This window comes from Rhea americana, unplaced genomic scaffold, assembly GCF_003343005.1.
Source record: "Rhea americana isolate MKP2758 unplaced genomic scaffold, rheAme1 scaffold_222, whole genome shotgun sequence".
Lineage (NCBI taxonomy): Eukaryota > Metazoa > Chordata > Aves > Rheiformes > Rheidae > Rhea > Rhea americana.
Window position 1 is genome coordinate 256650 of NW_028186337.1, and position 23469 is coordinate 280118.

The following is a 23469-nucleotide window of genomic DNA, read 5'->3' on the forward strand; positions in this document are numbered from 1 at the left end:
CCGCCCGCCCGCCCGCCGGGGCACGCCGCCCGAGCGGGCCATGAGCCGAGCCTCGCCGCCCTCCGAGCGCGGGTCGCAGAGCCATGCCAGCGTCGCCCCTGCCTGCTCGCATCTGGCTGGCGGTGCCGCAGCCCTGGTACGTCCCTGGGGTCGGGGCGCGGGGCGGGAGGGGACAAAGCCCCTCTGCTCGTTCGGGCGCCCTTCTGTTTGCGCTTTGGCTTCCCCCCCCCTTTCTTAGAGCGCTTGGCTGTCTGCGAAGTTGAGGTGCAGGGCGGGGAGGGAGGCGGGAAGGGGAGGCAGGGGCACCCCCGCGGCCCGCTGGCGAGCGGCAGTCTGGGCTCCGTGCCCGCTGGGTAGGGCTGCTCCGCGGCGGGGAGACAAGCCGGCGGGCGGGCTGCGGGCATTCACTTGCAAAACGCAGCGTGTTGGCTGAAAGCTCAAGGAAGTCCGCTCCCTGGCCACGCTGGTGCGTGCTTGCGCCGCAGCGGCAGAGCCTGCCTGCAGGAACCGCCGGGCCGGCAGCCTCCGCGCCTCCAGGCACCGGCCGGCAGCCTAGGCCCGGGCGGCCACAAAGGGAGGAGCGGAGCGGGGCGGCGCGGCGGCCGCCCCTGTTGAGCCCCACGGCCACCGCCGAGGCCGCGCTGCCCGGCACCGCCGTGCCGTGCCGTGCCGCGGGGCGGCCCCATTGTCCGCCCCCGACCCGCTGCGGCCGGGGGCGGCCGGGTCGGGCCACGAGGCGTCGCTGCCCCCCATACCCCCCTCCCCCGCGCGGCGGCCTGGTGTCTTGTGGAGCCTGGAGATTTGGTGCTGGAGACAAGCTGAGGGTGGTCGTCCCTGGCACACGGCCCAGGAGCCTGGGGAGGAGGATGCGGGAGGATGCCTAGTGGGATGGGTAAGGGGCAAGGGGCCTGCTGGGGAACAGGAGCAGTTAGTGGTCACAGGTATGGCCTGTGGCACCGAGGAGCAGCAGGGCATGCTGTGCTTGCAAAGGGATCTGACGGAGCAGTAGTCAACAGAGTTGCTCCCAGTCTGTCGTACGCCCAACCTGTTGGGTGCCCCAACAATATTTAAAGAGCGATGCAGGCCACATCACTTGCATCTCTGCCAGCCAAACAGCTGCCCAATGAAGTGAGATGCTCCTCCTTTAAGGGGGAGAAGGAAGTGCACAAATGGGCACCTAGAGCAGGGCAGGAGCACACTGATGTCAGTGTGCACCCATGTGTGTGTTAGCCCCTGTAAACACTCAGGCCAGGGAGCTGTACCGGTAGGGATCTGACCGGAGAGCTGTTTCCAGAAGCATTGATACAACTATGGTAGAACTGGACAAAGGTGCACTTGCAGCATTAGATATATGAAACATGGCAAAGCAGACTTAAAAGAATGGCATATAGGTCAAGAGTACCTCTTTAAATTTTAAAGGCAATAGAGAAACCCGTGAAAAYAGTAATAATAAAAACAATCTTCCGCGTGATAGCCGTTACTGTCACTCAGTACTCTCTTTAAGGTACTCTTGAGGAGAGGCGGAAGGCTCTTCCATGCAATGGTCACCTCATTCTCATTAACATCAGTCAATGCAAACTGAGAGTACAGATGGAGTTTATTATCTGTGGGCAAAATTGGACAGGTAGCATGGTCAGCCCTGAATGTAAAGGAAACGACTGGTTTATGCTTTTCAGAAGTAGTTTCTTTAGCAGCACAAGGGTAGTGGTGATTTGCTCTCGGAACGAGGCTTAGTTCTCCTAGACAGGAGATTGTGGAGCTGGTCAACAAGAATGGACTCAGTTACATGAAGCAGGTAATCAGGGAAGAATTCAAGCTGAGATGTGCCAAATAACTTTCTGATATTTATGATTTCTGTGAGACTTAAATCTTCAAAATGTAATAGTTCACAGTCCCTACTGATAATGTTTTATTATGGCTGGCATATTACCCCTGGTTGTTAAAACTGGCCTAAGCATTTCCATCCTGCTTTGTGTTTTCAGTTACTTACATTTCAAAACACCTTTCAGGCTGAAATTTTCCGGGCTTAATCTTTGCCTGAAGGTTCTTCCCTCCACCTCCCCCTTCATTTAATTGAGTTTGAGATAAGGTRATTTGGTTAGTTTTTTTGTTGTTGTTAAGAAAAGGCAAAGCCCCTAAACAATGGGGTCAAATATTGTCAGAAAGAAATTCAAGGTTTAAAACAGCATCAGTAGAGAATTAGAGAAGACTAGGCAACTATGATTAGCTGATTTTTGTGTGTGTGTTTTTGTTTTATTTTACTGTTTCTAATTCAGAGTAGGTGGAGTGTTCTGATGGGATGAGTTTCAGCTGGTGAGCATTTAGAAATTACTTAGTATTTTTTTTATTATTTTTTAGCATTTTCCCATGGTAAGAGCTGTGTTTGGCTGCACTGAACGGAAGTTAAAACAGACTCATACTCCTGTCTGAGTAGGATGGATGGTACTTGCTCAAGTGGTATGACGCTTTTAAATGGATTTTTGGTGCCAGTGTTTCTGAGCTTTAATCTGTTTTTGTGGCTCAAGTATGTGTGGTTCCTTGCTATTTTTTTTAACCATTTTAATGAGCTTTCCCTAAATGAGGATGAAGGGGTCTTTTTTTCTTTTCAGTGTTTTATCTGGTTTATCCACTGTGCGGGCTCCAAGGTGTATGCTGAAGTCACAACTTTGCAAATTGCTAAATATTGGTATCTCTTAATTCAGTGCAACTGAGAATGCATGTTTCACAGCAGTCCCCAGCTGCTCATGCGTTTGAAGAAAGTATGATGTGGTGGCAGCCCTGCCTCATCCAGACATACCCTTCAAGCCCAGAAGTAGTCTTCTCTATCCAGGAAGGATAAAAATTAGGATGAAGGTGTGGGTGCCTGATCTGCTGACATCATCTTGTGTTAACAATTTCAGCAGGAAAAGGGTTATGCTTTGAGTGTACACCTTTTTGAGAAGCTGAGCAGGCATCCTGCAATGCCTGTCCCAGAATTGCAGTTACACTAGTGAAAGGTTCTGCTCTAAGTCCAGATTTAATACAAGTGGATAAAATGTGCTTGCTTACCTTAACAGTGCTGTAATCCTGGAAAGTAAAATAGAAAACACAAGCATAGTAAAATAGAGAACAGTCGTTTTGAACACTGCATGACATTATAGAAACACCACTTCAGAAAGAGCACTGCAGAAGGAGCTCGGAAAGGCTGCATGGTGGTGAGTGACAGGGAACCAGAGAGGGTGCCTCTGCCAAGGCAACTGGAGGAGATGGGCTGCTGGCTTTAGAAAGGGAGAGAGGCCTCTTTACAAGACAGTGTGTAAAATAATTCATGGTACTGAGAAGGCAGACAAGTTTCATTTTTATTTCTTAACCAAAAACAAATGGATTAAAAATGATACATAAAGAAAATTAAAGTTATTTCCCCCTCTTAACCTGTTTGCCTTCTTTTCATATACAGTTGGTGCAGGGTATTTAGCAAGATTGAAAAGCAGATTGACACTGATAAAACTGAGAAGAATATCCAAATGATATGATGTAATTCTAAAAAGACTATGAAAATAGTATATATTTATAGGTGGTTTTGTATCTAATGTAAAGGTCAGACTTTCTGATTTCTGTTTCCTGTGGTGTCTCTTGGATCTTCCTGTAGAGCATTTGCTGCTGGAAGTCAAGATGCTTTTCATTTGAAGATTGTAGAGGTGTTATGACAGGTCCTAAATCTAAGTGTGGCYCATATTGCTTGGGACCTGTAAATTACTTTTAAGTGGCTTTTATGAAAGCTTCCAGGTCTATTTTCCCCACTGGGCAGGTCTTAAATGACTTTTTGAAAGATACCTAAACACTGAAACTAAATGTATTGAAATTAGTGCATCTGACTGTAGTGAAACCAGGCTATGTTAGTCCTAGCTTTGAGATTTTTCCTGTGTAGCTCTGTTATTTTCAGAGGTCACTTGCTTTCTCTCATGTCATAAGACTGCCACCATTTTATGAGAAYACATCTTTGAATCTTTTTTTTCCCATCTTCCAACAAAAATCTAATTATGAAACAGAAATTTCATGAACACTACTTATAAAAGGAAAGTTTGCTTTTTTGTGTGTAAAGAAAATGAAAGTAAATAAGAGAAGCAAAATTTTTTTTTCTAGAGACATACCAGTAATATGGGGTTAAATTCTGCAATTATTTTGAGGGCAAAATTCTCATTTTATTTGTTTGGAGTTTTGACAAAGACTAAAAAAGATTTAGCCCTTTGTTTGCTTTTTAGCAGTATTTGTTGAGGACTAAAGCAGTCAATGGGATTGTTTCAGATTTATTACTGTGAATGAGCAAAACTTCAGCAACTGGCTTTACAACCAGCTTTTGATTTTGCACATTAATTAGAAGAGAGGATTCAGCTCAAGTAACAAACAACTTCAGCATGCGCTGTTACTGTCTGAGGCAGTTCCTTCCAAAACCTTCCTGTACCTAGTACCTGTTTTACTTCATAGAGACGCTCGTCTTACTCTGCTCTCAGGAAGTATTTTGTAGGTCCCAACTGATTTGACTTTAAGATGAGAGGATTGAAGTAAGTTTAATGTCTCTCTAGAATGATAAGAACTGACAAATTATTACACTGACCCATGAAGTTTATATTTAATAGCCTTGCTATGTCAACATAAATATTCTGGGAATATAATAAATTTCTTGTTATGAAATGTGACTAGAGTGGTAGAGCTATTGGTTGTCCTTAGAAAGTGACATAAGACAACTTGCAACTGCTGCAAGTGTCTACATTGAGTTCATTACCAGTCCTTTAAATGGAAAAGGGAGGGTAAAATATATCTTCATATTTTGGAAAACAAAACTTGAATATTGAGCATGTAGCTACCTGATGTTGTGTTCCTAAATGTGGAAGACTAAGCAAAGAAGTAACAATGTAATTGAGTTATATTAGAAAGTTTTATTAAAAAATGTAAGACTTTTTTTTTTACCCAGCAGTTAAAGCTTTGTGATAGACCAGCATTCATCATGACTATGGGTTTGCTTTAAGAGAAGCCTTGCGAATAGGCAGTTCTCCCAAGAGCTCAGAAATACCTTGGAAGTCAGGTACTCAGAATCCCAGATAAATAAAACTGAAAGCCAGTATTTATAAAAGAAAAAAAAATMATTTAGAGGTCCATTGCCCAGATCTCTTGTGAAAAACAGGAATTCTTTAGTGTTGAAATTGAAACAAAACAGGTAAAGCAGCTATTATTGTCATTTCTGAGCAAGAGATGCTAACAGCCTTTACCACCTTGTCTAAAACACTGTTTAAGTGACTGGCAATTTCCTACAAATATCAGCATTCTTTGTTTACCAAGAAAAAGAAATCTTCAACCAGCATCTAATTTTAGGCCCTGAAAAGAAGCAACACTTTGGCTTTGTTACTTTTCTACCTCTTTGCAGGGCAGATCATTCTCTCTCTCCCTCTCTCTCTCTCTTTCTCTCTCCCTCTCTCTCTCTCTCCCCCCCCCCTTTTTTCTTAAAAAAAAAAAAAAAAAGTCTGACGTATTAACTTCAGTCCTGAAGTCATCATGTTTCAGCTTCTAAATGCAAGTAAAGACTTGTTATCACATAGTAATAATGACGGAAAAATAAAGCATTAATTTTTACAAGATTAAGTTATAAATCATTTTGAAGATCATGATTCCCAAATTTCCACAATAGCAGTGGCAACTGTTTATGTAGAAAAGTAGTAAGAAAAAGACTAATACACACTTAGTATCTTCAAAAATTCAGTCACTTTCCACTGATCTCATGTTTTCTCTTATCACTCCACTTCTGTTTCAAGGTTGATAAAGATGAAAAGCTTTATCTCCTCTTTTTTTGGACCCCTCCTCATGCACACATTCGCATTTTGGCTGGCCTTCTTGTTTAGTTTCTTTCTTCCTTGCTTTACTGGCTGTAGTCTCTGAAAGTAGCTTGCATTTCCTCTCTTACTACTGTTATGTAGCACAGGCCACTAATGGCTACAGATAACACTGCCTGCTGCTTGTTTCCAACTGGTTTTACAGGCCTCCAGGCTATTCTTTGGAATGAAGAGCCTAGTCTCATCAGAACAGCAAGAAACTGGGCAGCTTTTTGCAGACTGCCAACAGATATTTCATGGACCTGTTGGCATGAATCTGGTACCCTCCTTGATACTCAGTTCATGAAATGACCAGTAATGGCAATGTCTTCCTCCCCCCATGCCAGAAAAGGAGGAGGAAAGCACTCAAATTACCTTAATTTCAACTTTGTATTTATTTTGCTATTTCAGTGTCTGGTCCGGGTGTTACAGAACATTCTTGTGGGGAGCTGTTCAGGTACTTCTATGGCCGGTAAAGTATTATGCACAGTTAGCAGTGTATGTATATTTAGTCTCAGCAGGTTGGATATTTTGCTGTGATGGAACAGGGGTGTTACTAGTTTGCTTATCGTGTGTGTGGTGAGCAATATTTTCTGATCTGACATTAGAAACATGTTGAACCTTTTCTATTACATTACTGTTGACTCTGAAATGGTATTTGCTCCAATATGTGAAAACTGCTGTCTCAGTAATAATGTTAGTCTGATAGGCTTATGTAACATGAATGTATAGTGTAAAATAATTAGAGCATGTTTAGGTGAGATTTCATTTATATGTTGTAGTATACAAGCTGAGTGAGCTTRCTGCTGCTGAAGAAAAAAGAACTAGGCTGCAAGAAAGCTTTAAATAAGCTGTTCTAAAAGAGTTTGGGGAGTATTGTTAGCCTTAGGCTGTACTCTGCTGTCTGTGAAACAAGTGGTGAAGTGATGGGCAGCCTGCTTAAGGCTATGAGAAAGTCAGAAGCATGGACTCGACTTTCCCTGGATTTGCTGTTCTTTGCTGTTGCTCAGCATGAGTGAGCTGCCGCTGTGCTGGTGTAGAGCGCTGCAGCAGCATGCGGCTCTGCAGAGGCTGCGCTAGACCAGCCTGGCGGCAGGCTGATGAGCTTATCTGGGTGCAGCGCAGTGCTGTTCAGTAYGGACGGTCCTAAGCTGTTAGCACCGCTTGTGCTAGAGGTGTGTTTCTGTAGTCCGGGGGTCTGTTCTGCTTGCAGAGCTGCTTTTTGCATGCTCTGTGCGTTTTCATTTGCTCTGTCAGCCGGACCTGGCCAATGTAGTAACATCAAGCAGCTGTCATTTCTGGAGTACCGGTGTAGTTCTCTCAGCCTTCAGCAAAATCCCAGACCAGGCTCTGGGTAAGTGTGGCCTCTGTGAGATTACCCTGCTGGCTTCAAGATGGAATTGAGAACAGGGGAAGGGGAGTGTACTCTGGCTCACCAGCCATCTGAGGTGGTGTTGCCTGGAACACAGCAGCATGCTTCTTCCCTTTTCCACTTCCTCCCAAAGTTAGTGTTTCAGACATCATCCTCTTCCCTGTTCTCTCTTTCTTTCTCTTCCTGTCTTCCCTCTTCCAGCAATGGGGTGCAAGTGAGCTGTAGGCAACTTGCTTTGGATATAAGGAATTCACAGGAACGGTGAGGAAGGTGAGGTACCCTCCTGTCTCAGACTATAGAGAGTCTTGATCAGGATCTGCCAACTCCCATTTTTAGGGTGCCCCTTGTCTTCCTGTCTGGTTTATTCAAATAGACAAAGCTCCAAAAGCCTTCCATAGATACTTAAAAGCAGACATGTAGAAACTATATACTTAAGAGAATTGCTTTACATGTAAAAAAATATCCCCTACTTTGAAATAAATTACTCAGGAGCAAGAAGAATGTGGGTATTCACTTTGAAATAAATTACTCAGGAGCAAGAAGAATGTGGGTATTCACTGTATCCTTTGAGATATACAGTTTGTGTTTAGGAAATTTGGGGACTTATGCATTGCAGTCATGTTTGGGGACAAATACATCGGACAGACTTTGTATTATTTTGTTGCAGCAAAATATGACAGTAGTCATAATGATGGAGCAAAGACAATTGCTTACATAATACATTTCTTTGGTATAACCAGACAGAGCAGGACCAAGGCTTGTGATACATGTTGTTCGGATACATTACCCAGGTGATGACATTTGGAAGAGCTATTCTTTTGTGGTCCTGTTCTTCTTTGAGCAGTGCTCAAAATGTGAATTAACCATCTTCATGGAGCTAGTTACTTCTTTCATTTTACCTGGAGTAGCACCATGGTGGGCAGGCTGCAGATGGCAAAAGAATGAGAGACCCTCTTGTGAGGATGTGTGAATGTGCATGAATACTAGATAAACTCAATTTTACTCTCTCYTGCATGGTCATTATAGTGATAGGTGTCGGTTTTATGTTCAATAGTGTGTTCATGGACATAATCTGACTTGTTCTTAATGAAGTGGAGTGGAGTTAATGAACCCTTAATAAGATTGTAAAAAAATCAAGCTTCTCAGAATTAATGTAAAACAATAAATATGTGATGTTGCCTGATCACTTGAGCTTTGTTCACTTTTTCATTTGTGTTGAAGACACAAATGCAACTTTTCTGTTTTGTAATCTACTACTAGTATTTTCAAAGCTTCTGTGTTAATTAAACCTAAAGTCTGATGCAAATATTTCTACTTTTACCTGTGTAGCTTTAAATATTATTTTAAAATAGTCAGCTTAACAAGTGCTTCCTTGGTTTATTAGGATTACGTTAATATTATTTTATACCTTTTTCTGTTTCAGAGTTAACTCTGTACCACTACAGAGACCAGCAATGGGAGTGTACAGTTTTCTATTGAAAAGTTCTCTCAAGAGCTCATGATATTTTCCATCGCCCCTCTTAACATTTCTACATTCAACAGCCATGGCTCATCACGCAAGGCCTTCCAGATTAGTCAAAAAGGAAGAGTTAGGCAAAAGGAAAACTAACCAAGGCAAAAAGAAATCTGGCCAAGTGAGGAAAAAAAACAAAAAGACTTCCACAAAAGCTGTTACTTCTGGAAAATGCAAAAAGACAGCACAAGAAAAAGATGTTAAGAAAAAACAGCAAGAAAAGAAACCAATCATGAGCTCATCAGGTAGACTTCTCAGGAGCAGTGTAACCAGAACCTTGTCTGGAGCATCTTGGGTGAGTTTGGAGAAAGCTGACAATATTCTCTTTCACAGCCAGGATTCCTTCAACATCAATGGCTTTACAATGTCTCTCCGTAACAGATCATTCTCCCGTAGATTGGCCCAAACTCCAACAATTGCAAAACCCAAGAAAACTTCAGCACAGAAAAGGCTAGAAACAAAAGAAAAACACGAACAAGAAGCCCTGGCAATAATAGAAGAAAAAAATGTTGAAGCAGGCGAAAGCATTTTGAAACAAGATTTAGTACAGAATGAATTAGCTCCTCTTCTTGGAGACGATAYGCCATGCAGTGCAGATAAAGAGCCTGCCACCAAATGTGATAGTCAAGACAGAGAGGGAGAAATACCTGAAACAAATGACTCCATTCCAAAGAGTCGGGTAGCTGATGACAATGCAGAAGTGTCAGAAGTGGAGTATAAGCAAGAAGAGCTGCCCTGTGAGCAGACACCCAGCCATCTCAATACGGGTAGTTCAGTCGAAGCATTTGTTGAAAATGCTGTGCTTGTGCTTCCATCTTCTCCTTCTGATTCTATAATCGCCTCTGAATCAAACTCAAAGGTACTTTTAGAGACTCCCTTTGATCCAGTGCCTAACAGTGAAGAACCTGATTTCAAGTCCAACTCTGTCAATACCTCAGACCTCAGTTCAGCAGTACCATTAGAAGAGTTGGGCCCACATGCTGAATCTCATGTCCAAACAGAGTTGGATCTGGTGCTAGCTAATAAAGAACATAATTTGAATTCTACATCTATATTTACCTCTGAACTGAACTCACAAGAACATTTAGAATATTCAGACTCACTTGCAGAATCCTGCTCAAAAATAGACTGGGATTTAGAGTCTGTGAATAAAGAACCTGTTTCAAATTCCAACTCTGTTGCTGCCACTGAATCAAATTCACTTTTACATTTTGAATGCTCAAGTTCATTTATAGAATCACACATAAAATTGGTTATGGATTTCGTACCTGTTCACAAAGAACTTGACTTGGATTCTGATCTGAGCTGTACAAGGGAGACTTCAGAATCTGACTCAAAAAACATACTTTCCGTATGTGAACCAGCTTCCAATACCTCTTTAAACAATATTGAAGTGGAGGAAATTGAACAGCTTGTTAAATGTATTGATGCAGAAACTTCAATTTCGAATTCAGGTAATGTCCCCACTTCATCATCTGATGAGGAAAAAAGCACAGTGGATAAAATCTGCAGTGAAAGTTCTGGACAATTCTCTGAAGGTTTTGTTTCAGTGTTGCCTTCAAGCACAGAAATCTCTGCTTTTGCCTCTGAGAAAGCCATAAATGTAGATTTGCCAGCTGACTCAAGACTGCAGCATAATGATTATTCATCACAGCTGGAGAGTGTTGGAATAAACTTGAATTTGGTTCAGGACAATGCGAGTGGCAGCACTGAAGCAGTAGAGGCCTCAGGGCCATCCTCTCTTACAAATCCAGCTTGTGATTACCCTGTTCCATATTCATCTTTGCTCCCTATGCTAGAAAAAAAGAAACGAAGGCGTTGTGGAGTCTGTGAACCTTGTCTGCGGAAAACAAATTGTGAAGAATGCAGCTGTTGCAGGAAACGCAAAACTAGTCACCGGATATGTAAAAAGAGAAAATGCGAAGAACTGAAAAAACCGCCACCACCAATAATGCTACCTTTTGAGGTAAGCCAACAAAGTTGTARATTAAGTCATGCTTGTGAAGCTTCAGGTACATATAAAACAATGCTATAAAGGGAAATGTTGGTTATTGTATGGCTTTAGGCAACTTATGGTTACTGTTGGACATAGAACACTGAATAGTAGCTTTCTTTAGTTATCTATACAAGTTCTGAATAAGCCGCACTAGTGTTGTTATTCTTCTGGCTGTGTAAATGCATAAAACCAGAGGTGAGTTTGGCTTTAACTCTTTGTTCCAGATCTTGATGTATTGGCCAGAACAAGTCATTGAAGACATGAAGGAGTTAGAAGGGTATAAGTGCAGAATGGCAAGGGGGAGGAGGGAAATGAGGATAGTCACTTAAGAAATGGTAAATTCTTAGGGAAAGAGTGTATTTCAAAATACCCTAGGTTAAAAGGCAAGATAAGGCTGCTCACTCTTTAACTAGAGTGAAAATAATTTGCTTGTGATGGTCCACATTTGGTGAAATTTACGTATATAACCTTTAGGCTCAAATTGTAGCTGCGTTTTCCCCTTTCACCTCTCTCTGCCTTTCTAATTGTCTGTTCTTCTATTTCTCTCACTTCTCTTCTCCTGCATCTTTCCTTATTTCTTTCACCATACCCCACGTACATACTTTCTTTTCTGTGTTTCTTACTCATTTTTCTGATCCATCAGCCTTTTATAACCCAGGTCATTACTATTGGAACAGAGAGGAGGGAAAAAGACAGTCTGTATGCCCCTGTGATAACAGCACTGACCACCTGAGAGATTTCAGTTCAAGATCAGGCTTTAAATCAGGTAAGTAGGGAATTGAACATAGTTTTCCCACATCCCAACTAAGTTTCCTAATCTCTGAGCTACAGAGTTATCCTCTGTGTTGCTGTCTTTTGTTGGGAGTGTTACGCTTTGTGTCAACCAAGAGCGTCTGAGTCAGGGAGATGCTGTCTCCGTAGTTAAGCCACGGGGACATTTACTTTGGGATGTGGGAAAGTCAGGTTCAAATCTCTGCTCCAGTATGTACTCGAAGTGGAACAGCTCATACTGGAGAGAATGCACCTATAAAACCTTTCTCAGTAAAAATTTTGTTAAAATGACTTGTGCTTGTAACAGGYAGAAATCCCAGTTAGCTACATAGATTCAGGAGGTCTATGCTTTTACTATTCTGTCCTGTAACTTACCAGAATTTGCAGACACATCCATCCTGTTTTGAAAGCAAGCAAGCAAAAAGAAAAATCTAACATTAGTGAGGGGTTATGATTGTGTTTATAGGGGAAGTATATTTTAAATGATAGTGCTTGGGGGAATAGGTTTAAACAGCTTGGCCTAAGGTTCATTGAAATTGTTTTTGCTTCTACAGCACCTGAATACCCTAAAAAAAAAAGTGAAGGAAGGGGCAATTAAAATGTGACTTGCAGATGCATAATACAGCAATAAAGGTTATAGAAGCTGATCCTGGCATTTACAGCAAGAGAGGGGCATAATAGCGACATTATGTCCTTATATTTAGCCAGTGGGACTGAAGAAGCTCATGAAGAGAATTGGTGGAGTGGAGATAGCAAGTGATTTAAAAGCCATGAAAAAAGGGCTTTGGCAGGGTCAGTGAAAGGAAACACTCCAGCTTTTCTGTCAACCTTTGTTTTCCAGGCTAAACATACTTATTTCTTTTCTTGTATCTCAAGCTGACCTTCTCCTTGCAGATTAGCTTTGCCCCTTCACCTCTTTCCTCTTTAGGCACTCCTTTTGCTTTCTTTATGAGAGAATTCTTGCTTATGTTCCTTTCAGTGGCAGCTTATTTCATGTGTGCTTTTATTTTATAAAAATGGTCATATTTTATACAATGCCTTTAGAGCTGCACCAGAGGCCTCCTTCTTTTCTCATTAAATTTCATCCTATGCTTCAGAGTATTATGTGGAGGAAACGGAGTATTCTTGATGTTTAAGAATATGTCAGGTATTTTCTCATGAAATTATATTTAAATGAAACCTGGTGCCTTTTCTGATATTTTTATAAACAAGTCTTTGTCTTGTTTGTACTCCTTAGGAACTGCTCTGAGAAAATGAAAGAGAAAAGTATGTCTATGATGTAGATGTGATATGAGTACTCTTTAAAGATGCTGAGGTACAGGGGAGGTAGTGGGGGCTGGAAAACTCAGTATTGCTCTGTTCAGAAGCTGTCCTTCAGGTAAAATTGTAGCAGTCCAGAAAAGAATTCCATGGTGTTTTCCTAAACTTCTAGGCTTTGACTGCAACGATTGGAACCTCTGTGACGGTAACTTGTTTCAAACAGAGGGCAACTGGGAAAAAACTGGAGGTCTCTGTCCATGGTATAGAAAGTGAACATAATAATTAAGAGAAATTAGGTTGGCTTCAGTACATTCCTTGTTTGAAAGAGTCCTGTGTCTCTTCCTCTCTCATGTTGGTGGAATGTAAGCATTTTTTGGAGGTGATTCACTGGGAGGAGGGTGTAGGGGATAGATGTTCTCTGAATGAGCACGGTTTAAACACTGATGTTTTGCCTTAAAGGGAATTATCCCTTCTTTTTTTAACTGAACAGTGCAAAGCTCAATTCAAGTCTGTGAGAACTCTGGTATAGGAGTTGGTAGTTCTTACACACTGTTTTTTTTTTTTTTTTTTTTTTTTTTTTTTTTTTTTTTTTTTTTTTTTTTTTTTTTTTTTTTTTTTTTGTGCCTTTAAAAGAGAGATCTTACATGGATTTACTGTTAGAGCAAGGCCTGGTTGGTAGCATCCATGAATGTAGTTTGAAGTGTATGTTCCAACACATGTGCACAAGCATTCTACCCTAAGAGAGTATTGGTTGCATGTTTGGAGCTGGTTTGGAGTTAAGTTACTGTTACTTTCACTAATTCACACATAATCCAGCTAAAGATTGGAAAACTATATTGGGCTTGAAAATATCACTTAAAAATAACATTCACATAAATGTTCAGTGATACTTACGTTGCTGAATGTAATGGGTTTTGCAGTGACATGACATCATGAAAGTCTGGATAAAGCATTGTGGGCTGTAGTTCATAGCCCATGTGTATAGCAACGTTGTTTTATGAAGTGCTCTTCTTCCTGAAGGATTCATGTCGTGGCTGTTTTACTAGGAGTTGGTAAAAATTAAGAAAGAATCCTAAAATATATAGGGAAAAAAATAGACTTACTGTTTTTTAAAAGAGAAGTACAGTAAGTAAGTAAAATGCAAGTAAGCTTTGAACAAAAGAGGAAAAAGGTTTTATATTCAATTACCATCCCTCTCACAGTGAATAATAGAAGAACATTTTACAGTAAAAAGAGTTTTGAGAAGTTCACATATGTACATGAATGTGAAACTTCTGTATTTTGTCTTGTCTTTCTGAGACTGTTGTTTTCTGAAATAATACAGTAGTTACTGAAGGGTATTTCACAGCTTTTTTTTTTTTTTTTTTTTTTTTTTTTTTTTTTCCCCACCAAAAAGCCTGTTGATTTCAAAAAGTGGTCTTTTTTGTTGCTCTTGAGTCATCAGGTATGTCTGGTTTGTCTGGATCTGCTGCAATGCAGGGTAGAATTCAGATTTCAAAGCTAGTGTTAGATAGGAAAGGAGGCCATAATTAATTTTATTATCTTTTTTGAAAGAAAAGGATTTCAGTTTTGCACAAACAGATTTTGCAGATGGAGCAGCATGCCCTCAGGATTAAAGTGCTGTCTCTTGAGTGCTTGCAGGCCTAATGGGGTATAATATGAGCTGGCCGTGGTGCACAGTAGTTGCRCTTTGTGACTGTGCCGAGGACTGTGGCTCTCTTGTCTGCCTCCCAGCTGGCCAGGACTCCCTAGGCATAGCCCTAGACCACAACGGCACCAAGCTGCGCAGCCTAGGTTGTTCCTGAAGTGAACTTGCAGAGTTTCATAACGTGCCACCGGTGCTCCTCTTGCCAAAAGCCTGTAACACACACAGGGCTGCTTTAGAGCCATGGTGAAACTGGCTCTTGCCAGGAGCCCTGATCTTGGAAGGCCCCTTTCTACATGGCAGAGGTTGCCACCTCACCCACCCCACAGCCTGCAGGCAACAAGGCTTTCTGGAGAGCTCCCAGCTCCCCTGGAGGCTGTGGAAGATGGGGTGTTCTGGAGAGCACCTGACCCCTCTGGAGGCAGGTGGGTCAGTTGTGTGTAGCGGCTGAAGGTGTTAGCGGATGCTGCGAGCAGCCGGCTGGAGCCCCAGCTGACCGCGGTTGCAGCCTCCCTCCAGAAAGGGCCAGGGCCACTTGCATGGTGTTTGCAGGTCCTGCTCGGGCAGGACCTGGAACAGCTGAATGCCAGGATGCTTTGCAGGCAGGAAGTGCTGGGCAAGGAGAGTGGCTCCCCTTCACTTCCCCACCTACCTGCTGTCCTGGGCTTCTGCTTCCTCAGGCTGCCCTTCAGGCGAGCCCTCTGCCTCTAGGTCTGCTGCTCTGCCCCCTCATCCTTGGCACTGTTTTTATTACCATGAAGAGTTGCATCTGTGCAAGAAAATATTTTGCTTAGAGGTGACCAGCGAAAACTAGAGTTCATATTTGACAACAGACGAAATGAGAATTAGCAGGACCTGAAGTAAACAAGTTTGGAAAAAAAAAATCAAGGCACAGAGTATAAGTTCCCTGGGTTTACCCAAGTATGTCAAAGCATCTTATTTAATAGTTGTAATCTGAGTAACATGGAAATACTAAGTAACAATAAGGCTTGCTTAATTGTGGGTTTTTAATGTGCTGCCTAAAACCCAGGCATGTTTAAAAAGGATACTATAATTAAAGTTGGTTAGGAACTTTTCAATGAACTATTTTTGAATAGAAAACAGTGATTTAACAGAAAGCTTTCACAGATATTATCTGTTCTGATCAAACTCTTTTGGGAAAGTTTCTCAGATCTAAAACGAAATTTCTGCTTTTTTTTTTTTTTTTTTTTTTTTTTTTTTAAGGAGGTGAGGTAAAAGACAGAATTATTAGATTAATTTGATGGCTAGGGCAATTGGCTGATGGAGCCTGATGGCTTGAACTTTGGTCTTCCACATCCCATCTGTGTCTGGTTGAATTTTTAGAAGGTTGGTTCTGCTTTGGAACCCAACCAATTGTTGAAAACTCCAAAAATAAAGTCAAACGGATTCATGTTTTCTAGCCAGACGTCGTTATAATCAAGAAATTTAGACTTTCTGTGGTATTTTACAGCAGATTGCAGAAGTACTGAAGTCTGTTAAATTTTAAAATAAGGGTGCACAAAGCCATTCCTCTTGAAAATGATACTTCATAGTTTTGCAGGGAAGTAGTGTGTGGACTAGTGAAGTTTGGTAGCATGTACAGCCAAAATGAGCAAAATTATATGTGAAATACCCAATGGATGCAAGGCTAGGAGTTGGAGCGGTGCGGTTTGCTCTTTCTTTGGCGTACAGCATGTGTGTGTGTGTAAAGTAATTTTTACACCTTGGCATTCTCTGTGATGCTGGGTGCGGACTATATTAAGGATTGAATTAAGGGTAGTGGATTAATTTGGGRTCTAGTTAGCTTTAGAGTGTGTGTTTAAAAAGTTGCTTCCTCACTGAACCCTGCTCCTAAGTCCCTGTGCTAGTTTCCTGTTTTTTACGGTGACATTTTTCTTATTTGAAGGGAAAAAAATATTTCTCTCCTTTCTTATATTAAGGATCCGTCTAAAGAGGGAAAACTGAGTAACAAGGAAATCTGAAACTACAGCCTAAGTAGTGTCCAATRCACATAGCAGGCAGATTGGGGACTAAATTGGTGCACTTTTATTGTAATAATATTAAGTGCTACTTGGTAATTTTTGTTGTAACTTCTGGTGCTTCTTTCGGCTGCTGCTTAGTGCATAAGTGCACTAAGGTGCTCATCAGGGCCTGAATGAGTATGCTGAACAGTTTTTGGCTTTATGTTCCTAAGCAAATAAAATAGGTTGGGTATTTTTTTTTCTGAACTGTAAAATATCTTAGGTATCCAAAGCTGCAAAGAAAAATCAGATCACTGAGTGTAGGCACCTCTTTTGTTTTTATTATGACTGAAAACCCTTATAAACTTGTGGTATTTTAGGAAAGCATTGTTTTATTTTACCTGGACCTAAATCATATTACCTCTGTATGAAACTCTAGTACAACAGATGAGGAGTTTAAATATTAGGTAGTGTCAGACAAAAGAAAAAAAAAAAAAAAAGGCAACAGCTTTCTCTCATTGAATTGATATTGTTTAGTTGATATGGTACAGAATTAGTTGTGGGTCCAAATCTGCGTGTTTGCTCTACTTGCCTAATGTGCACCAATAACGAAACTGGAATTGCACGTAGGATTCAACAGTAGATACAGAAAACAGTTTTAAATTGCAATTTGTAGCTGCAAAGCTGAAAAGATGCTCTTCTGTCAGCACGTATGCTGCATGGATACAGTTGACTTTCTCTTYGAGATATCAACTGAAAATTGCCTTATTAAGCATCTCAGTGAATAGTAATAGGCTAAGGTAGGTACTTTGCAATTTGTTGTCTCATGTTAGCAAGTAGGTTTATCACTTTGGGATGAAGTTACTACCTCTCCGTCCCATTCAACACCTCACACAGGTGGTGACATGAGAAAATAAGATTGTTTGCATTTGTAATCTCTCTACATTGTAATTGGTTTAGGACAGATACTTTCTCTAGTAGATGCTGTAAAAAGAGAGCAAAAAATGAGTCTTCCCTTGCAGCAGGGTAGCTGCGGGCACTGAGCACTGGGCCAGCTGTGCAGGCGGCACTGGTGGCCATGGCAGGGCTGCGCGAGCCCTCCCTGGCAGGTCGCTGGCACCTGGCAGCACCAGCTGTAGGGCCATGGAGGTTGCAGGACCCCCAGCTCTGGGCTGCCCTGCCCCTGCAGCCACCGCGGGCGAGCTGTGGTAGCAGCGTCTCCCTGGGGGTGCGTGCGGCAGGGGCTTGGCTGCAGGCAGCCTCGCTGGAGCGGGCGCCGAGGCCCCAGTGCACCTCCACCTCTGCCCACCTCAGGATGTGGGGGCCGCCTGCCAAGCGCGTGCCTGGCCTACGCGCAGGGGTGTGTGCAGGTGCACAGCAGYGTGCGCCCAGGCTTAGCGTGTGCACGCGTGTGCGTGCCCAGAGGCGGGTGCTCTCGGGCTGTGTCCTCGCCTGACCCCGCATGCAGCCTGCCCTTACAGAGCTGAGTGGGTGGGCGCGCTGCCGCCGCCGGCGGGCCGGGCCGGGCCCCGGCGTGCACGCGCCCGTCAGTGCGGGGCCGCGCGCGCGGCGGGGCCGGCTCCGCGGAGTCCATGCCGTAGCTTGCGGGCGGCCGCTGCGGCGCCCGTACAGGAGACCCTTTGTTTGGGCAGGGCCGGCGCGAGTGCGGGGCGGGGGGCGCCGCGCGCCGCGCCTCCCCATTGGCTGGGGCCGCCCGCGGCTCCTGTGGCGGGCGGTATGCCCGGCGCGTCGCCGCGCGCGCGCGCGCCGGGGGGGGGGCGGGGGGAGGCGGGGGCGGGCGCGCGCCCGCCCGCCGCGGAGCCGCACGAGGCGCGCGCCCGCGACGCCGCCTGGAGGAGGGCGACGGCGCGGAGGGCGCCGCTGCGGCAGGAAGCAAGATGGCCGCCTCGTGGGCGCCGCTGTGAGGAATGCGGGGCACCAGCGAGGCCGGCTCCGGGGGGGCGGCCGGGCCTCTCCCCTCGGCCCTCGGCGGCGGCGCTGCGAGTCGGGGCGGCAGCGGGGGGGCGCCTCGGGCCCCGACAGCCCGCTAACGTGCTGCACGTAAAGCATTCTGGGTATTTAAAAATGTTGCAGTTTAATAATAAAATTGGAGATGCCTGCCTTTGTGACCGCAACTTATTCTGCAATTTGATGTTTTTTTAGGTTCTAACTGAAAACAAAAGACCTCAGAGGAGGAAGCAAAGAGTTTTAAAGGTAACCAATAATTGCTTTGCTATTTATCCCCTCCCATTTTAAGCAGTATTCTCTTGTCCTATAGAATAGGAAATCAAAGGGTTAACTTCTGGGAAGCAGTGTTTTCCAGCTATTCAGGAGATTAGCTAATTTTAAAAGCACAGAACATTTTCTTTTTTTTTCCCCTCTCTCTCTCCAGCATGTTGTATACATATTTGGATCTTTCTGTACGAGTCTGCAGACTAAAAAGTTTGCCTTCCATTGTATTGAAGATCCGTTTTAGCTTCTTCTATTCCTAGTTTATTCCTTCCAAAGGTAATAGTTGATTTTTTTGTTGTTTTTTTTTTTAGTATGCAGGTTTTATGGCATCTGAAATTAAGTACAAGATGTCAGTGTTCATAAACCAAGTTAATGAAATTGGAAATTTCCTGCCTACATAACTGTACTTGCAGTTTCCTTTTTTCTTTAAGCTTTGCAATACCTAAAGTGAAACTGAAAATTTCAAAAACTTACGGCAGTCTTCAGTTTCACATGGCAATACCTTTCTTTGAGAYTTTTAAGCTGGTTATCTTTCATGATAACACGATAACAAAAGATGTGTATTTCAAATTAAAACACTTTTTTAATAACAAAACAGTATTATTGCATTTATGGCTTATTTTTTTAAAAAAATAACTAGTAATACATACTGCATTTTCAGTTCATCAGGATATTTTAAATAGAAATAAGTCATGACTTCTTTCAGAACTAAAATGTTGCAGGGTAGATAGTACAAACTTACTGTAAAATGAAGCTAAAGAAAATAAGAAGAAAATGTTATGTTTAAACTTTTATTTTACAGAACTATTTTTTTATATCAAGTACAGCTAAATGGTTTCAAAATGTTTCTGGACATGGTAGATTTGATAAATGAGTATCTGTAGTGTCATTTGTTTCAAAAACATCCCAGTTCTTAACAGTTTGATTCCACTACTGAACATTACAAAACTTGCTTAAAAGATTTATAACTTACCCAGTAAGGCAAAATTAAGTTAAATGTTGAGATTAAGGAAAGAACAAGTAAGTGTATTTGACTTGAAAGTATATCCAGTCTCAGGAGTGTCTCTGTCTCTCTTTTGATATGGTAGTAGTTGTGCAAAACACCTCTTTGTGTGTTAGGAGTAACTGTGGTAGTACAACACTAGCAAGTGCACTGTCTTTCTTTCATCAAATAAATTAATTCATTAAAAATATAGCATGTTTCATTGTCATGGATATGCTTTTAATTATTTATTTGAATTACTGCTGCTTTTGTAGCGCAGCGCATGGGCGTAGTTAAAGCTTTAGCATTTGTTTATTATTTTGGGCAGTTGATACTAATGTGCAAAAGAAGGTCTTTTTGTAAGGAGTCATTTAGTTTTGTAATGTGTATCACACTTGTGTTGAAATGTGTGGGGTTTTTTTCTTTTTTGTCCATAAGTAGATGTGTTATAGTATGAGTTCATAGTGTCTCCAGTTTTCTCACTTGAGTTCATTTTACCACTGTTTCTGATTTGATGGCAGGACAGGTTGCTATGTAATATGATGCTGTTGTTTCTCTCCATTCCCAAAAGCTTTTTGAACATTTTTTTTCCTTGACTCTTAGATGGAAAGGCTTGTCTGTTTTTATGCATATTTGTACTATCATGTTAGTCCTCGGACTTTTGTTTATTTTTGTTTTGACTTTTCTTTTGATGAATTGACTGTACAGTGTTTCCTCTTTGGTTTTAGATACTGTAGTTTGTGTCTTCGAGTATTTTGTCTTTGTTTTGTGGTGCTGAATTGTATTTGGTAAGAGTTCTTCACTTGCATATACCAAGAGGGGTGTCGTATTCCGAAGGAATTTCATGGAAGTGTGTAGGTTGGAGGTGCTAGGATTTTACATTGTTTTGGGGAAAACTTGGTCACTTAAATTGGGCTGTGTCTCTCTGTCAGCTGCTATAAACTTACAAACTTACAGAAAAGCTGCATAATATACAGACTTCTTCACAAGGGCRTTTCAGAAATAAAACACTAGTGTATTTTTTTTCTAACCTGCCTTTTTTTTTATGTGTGGGATCAGTATGTAAATTACTATTGTAATAATACCTGTTGAATTACAACTCCAGCCTCTGATTTAATGATCAGTAGTGGTTGAGTAAATCCAGCCAGTGACGTGCTGAAAAATTAAACAGAATATTTGCATTTAGTGGCTTTTTGCATTGTATTTTGCCACCAGTGTAAACTTTCTTACGGGAAGATTTGTATTACTCTAATAATAAATGTATTTAATTTCTCTAGTTGTCCTAGATTTTTGTAGATACATATTCATTTATGTGTGTAGCTAGGATATCTTTCAGGTTTTACTTTTATAGAACCAGCATGTTCACAAAATCTTCTGTGCAGAGAGAAAATAAGCAATGCTTTACTGTTGAAAATGAGTTGGACTGATATAAATATTAAGACTAAATGTGATACATACTGTTAACTCTGTGATTTTTGTTTATTATATGTCATTTTTTGTTTATTATATGTCATTTTCCGTGTTTTTGTTTTACTTCTTATTGGTTATTGTAAGAGGAGTCATTTAGGAAATTCTTCTGTGCCATAAATACCCTATTAGGTTCTCCATGTTTATTTTGAATCAACATCTGAAATACTCATCATTTCTAGCAAGCAGATGCTCACTGCAGAAAGAAGCAGTGTGAGTTCATGGAAATGGATAATAAGGAAAGAATACTTGTAGTTTATCTTGCTAACCTTGTATGCCTTCCTCAGTTAAGCAGACAGCTCTTCTGCTTTATTCCTGATAATGGAAAATCTATTTGAACAGATTGGTAAATTAAAATTCAGTTACCTGCATTTCAAAAGGCATACACACTCTGCTTCACTTACATAATAATACTATTTTCCTTTTAGCTACTTAGCAAATTCTCTCACTCAGTTTGGGCAGTGCAGTGCACCTCTCCTTAACTGTGAGGAAATGTTTGTAATCGCATGCAAGTTTATAACACTGAACTCAGAAGAACAAGACTGTGGAACATGGCAACATATTATCAGGGAAATCTACAGTTATTGAGTACAGCTAGCAGTGGAACTACTAAGGAAAGCTCCCACACATCAAGATACAGCTGATGAAGAAGTACAGTCCATGGTCTTCGTACTAGGTTCTGCAAAGCCAAGGCTGCCATTTGAATGGCTGCAGATGTTTGCTGCACTGATGGAGATTAAAAAAAAAAAAAGAGCGAGAGAGAGATTGTGATAGATCCACAATAATATATGCAGTGTTAAGTGAGTATTTTAAATGCATATACATTCTTTGTTCTTTGACTATTTCTGTTTGTGCATTTATGCATAAGCACTGTAATGGTAATCATGTGTGCCAAGAAAGTGCAAAAGGTGCCTGCTAAACTCAGTAAAAATCAGTTCAGTTTCAGCCAAGCCAGAAGCCAAGGATGACTTGATACATAGAACTTTGGGGTTATTTGTAAACAAATACATCATGTTAATAACTAGTAAAAGTCATATTTCTGTGAAAGTTATGAATACTTTCATAACTGAGTACTTATTTTTTTCCGCCTATGCATATAAAATGTAGTATTTCTCATCAAAAACAATTTTCAAATATGAAGTCGGTGTGGCAGACGTGCTGTTAGCTCTTTCATTAAGGTTTTAGTTGTGTGGATTAAAGAAATTTAAAACACACTTTTTGAAGCTCATATATGTGCTAACATATGAGTTAAGAAAAGCAGCTGCTAATGTCCTTGATTGTGCTTTCAGCAAGCATGAATTGAACTGATTTTGAACATTTATTGTAATTTAAGATATATAGTAGTGTATGTTTTTCAGTACAAAATGTCTGCCAGAATACTTAGCTGGAAATAATTCATTTTTATTATTATTTTTTTCCTTTTAAAATGAGATATCAACAAGTCAATGGATGGAATCACGCTACAGTGGAATTTTATAGACGAAGAAGACAGAATGGTGTAATATGAGTTGGAAAGGATGTTGTCCAGGGAATACCTATCTTGCATTTTATGTTTCTTAAGGCATTATTATCACCTTGAAATATATCCATTTAAAAATATCAATTAAAATTGATTTGAGTACTGGTTGAAAAAGTCTACCGGTTTCTTTTGTACTTTCTTTTTTTTTTTTTTTTTAATAGGGAAAAGTTTGTTTTTGATATGTGAGTGGCCCAACTTTATTTTTAAAGATAAGTGAGGAGTTACTTAGGTAACTTAGTTAGAAAGCTAGATAACATTTTTTTTTTAAGATTTTTTTTTTATATCCTATTTTTGAAGCTGATTGTTCATCTCAAATTTTTTTAGTGTTTTAGCTCTTTGTAGGCAGCTCAGTTGAAACGAGCAGGCATGGTTCCATGCTTCCTTGTGCAGTCTTTCCAGCACTTCCACATGAGCATGTACATTTCATTTGTATGGTACTGCTAAGACTTCCTATGTATGTAGGCATTTTCAAATGGAGTCCAAACAAAGAAGGCCTTTACAAAGGCCTGTAACTTATTAATCCTACTCCAGTAACTTTATCATCCTTAATTTTTAAATGTGATCATGAATAGAATCAAAAAATTGTTCTGAGTAAGAGTTGTGATACTGCTAGATCATTTGGATGGAGTGTTGGGGGGGGCCTATGGATAATTCTGTCCGAGCTGCTACTTTGAGCTAGTTTTGGGGAGAGCTGAGGCCCTGTATACTTCACCCTGTGGGGCTCCCTGCGGTGCAGCCTGAGATGGGTAGGCTGCAGAGATGCTCTTCTTCCCTTGTTCCCATTGTTTCTGCAGAGCTCCCTTCAGTGCTGCTCTCTCCCTCATCCTTCTTGAGGCTGCTATGCTACTTGCCGAATAGCATCGTCTTGCTGCTACTCTTTTTTTTTTTTTTTTTTTTTTTTTTTTTTT

The 23469-nt window shown here is 41.4% G+C and overlaps 1 protein-coding gene across 3 annotated transcripts in view; it reads left to right on the forward strand.

Moving 5' to 3' along the window:
- Nucleotides 1-23469, forward strand: part of TET1 (tet methylcytosine dioxygenase 1) — a 93000-nt gene that overhangs the window by 8090 nt on the left and 61441 nt on the right. Inside the window, exons 1-3 of one of the 3 annotated variants that reach the window (XM_085305542.1) lie at nucleotides 7-136; nucleotides 8639-10694; nucleotides 18525-18575. In XM_085305542.1, coding sequence (XP_085161668.1) covers nucleotides 8760-10694; nucleotides 18525-18575 — 1986 coding nt within the window. In that variant the 5' untranslated portion in view covers nucleotides 7-136; nucleotides 8639-8759. Of the gene's footprint in view, nucleotides 1-6; nucleotides 137-8638; nucleotides 10695-18524; nucleotides 18576-23469 lie in introns of those variants that run through there. The other 2 variants (XM_085305543.1, XM_085305544.1) reach the window with 2 other exon arrangements.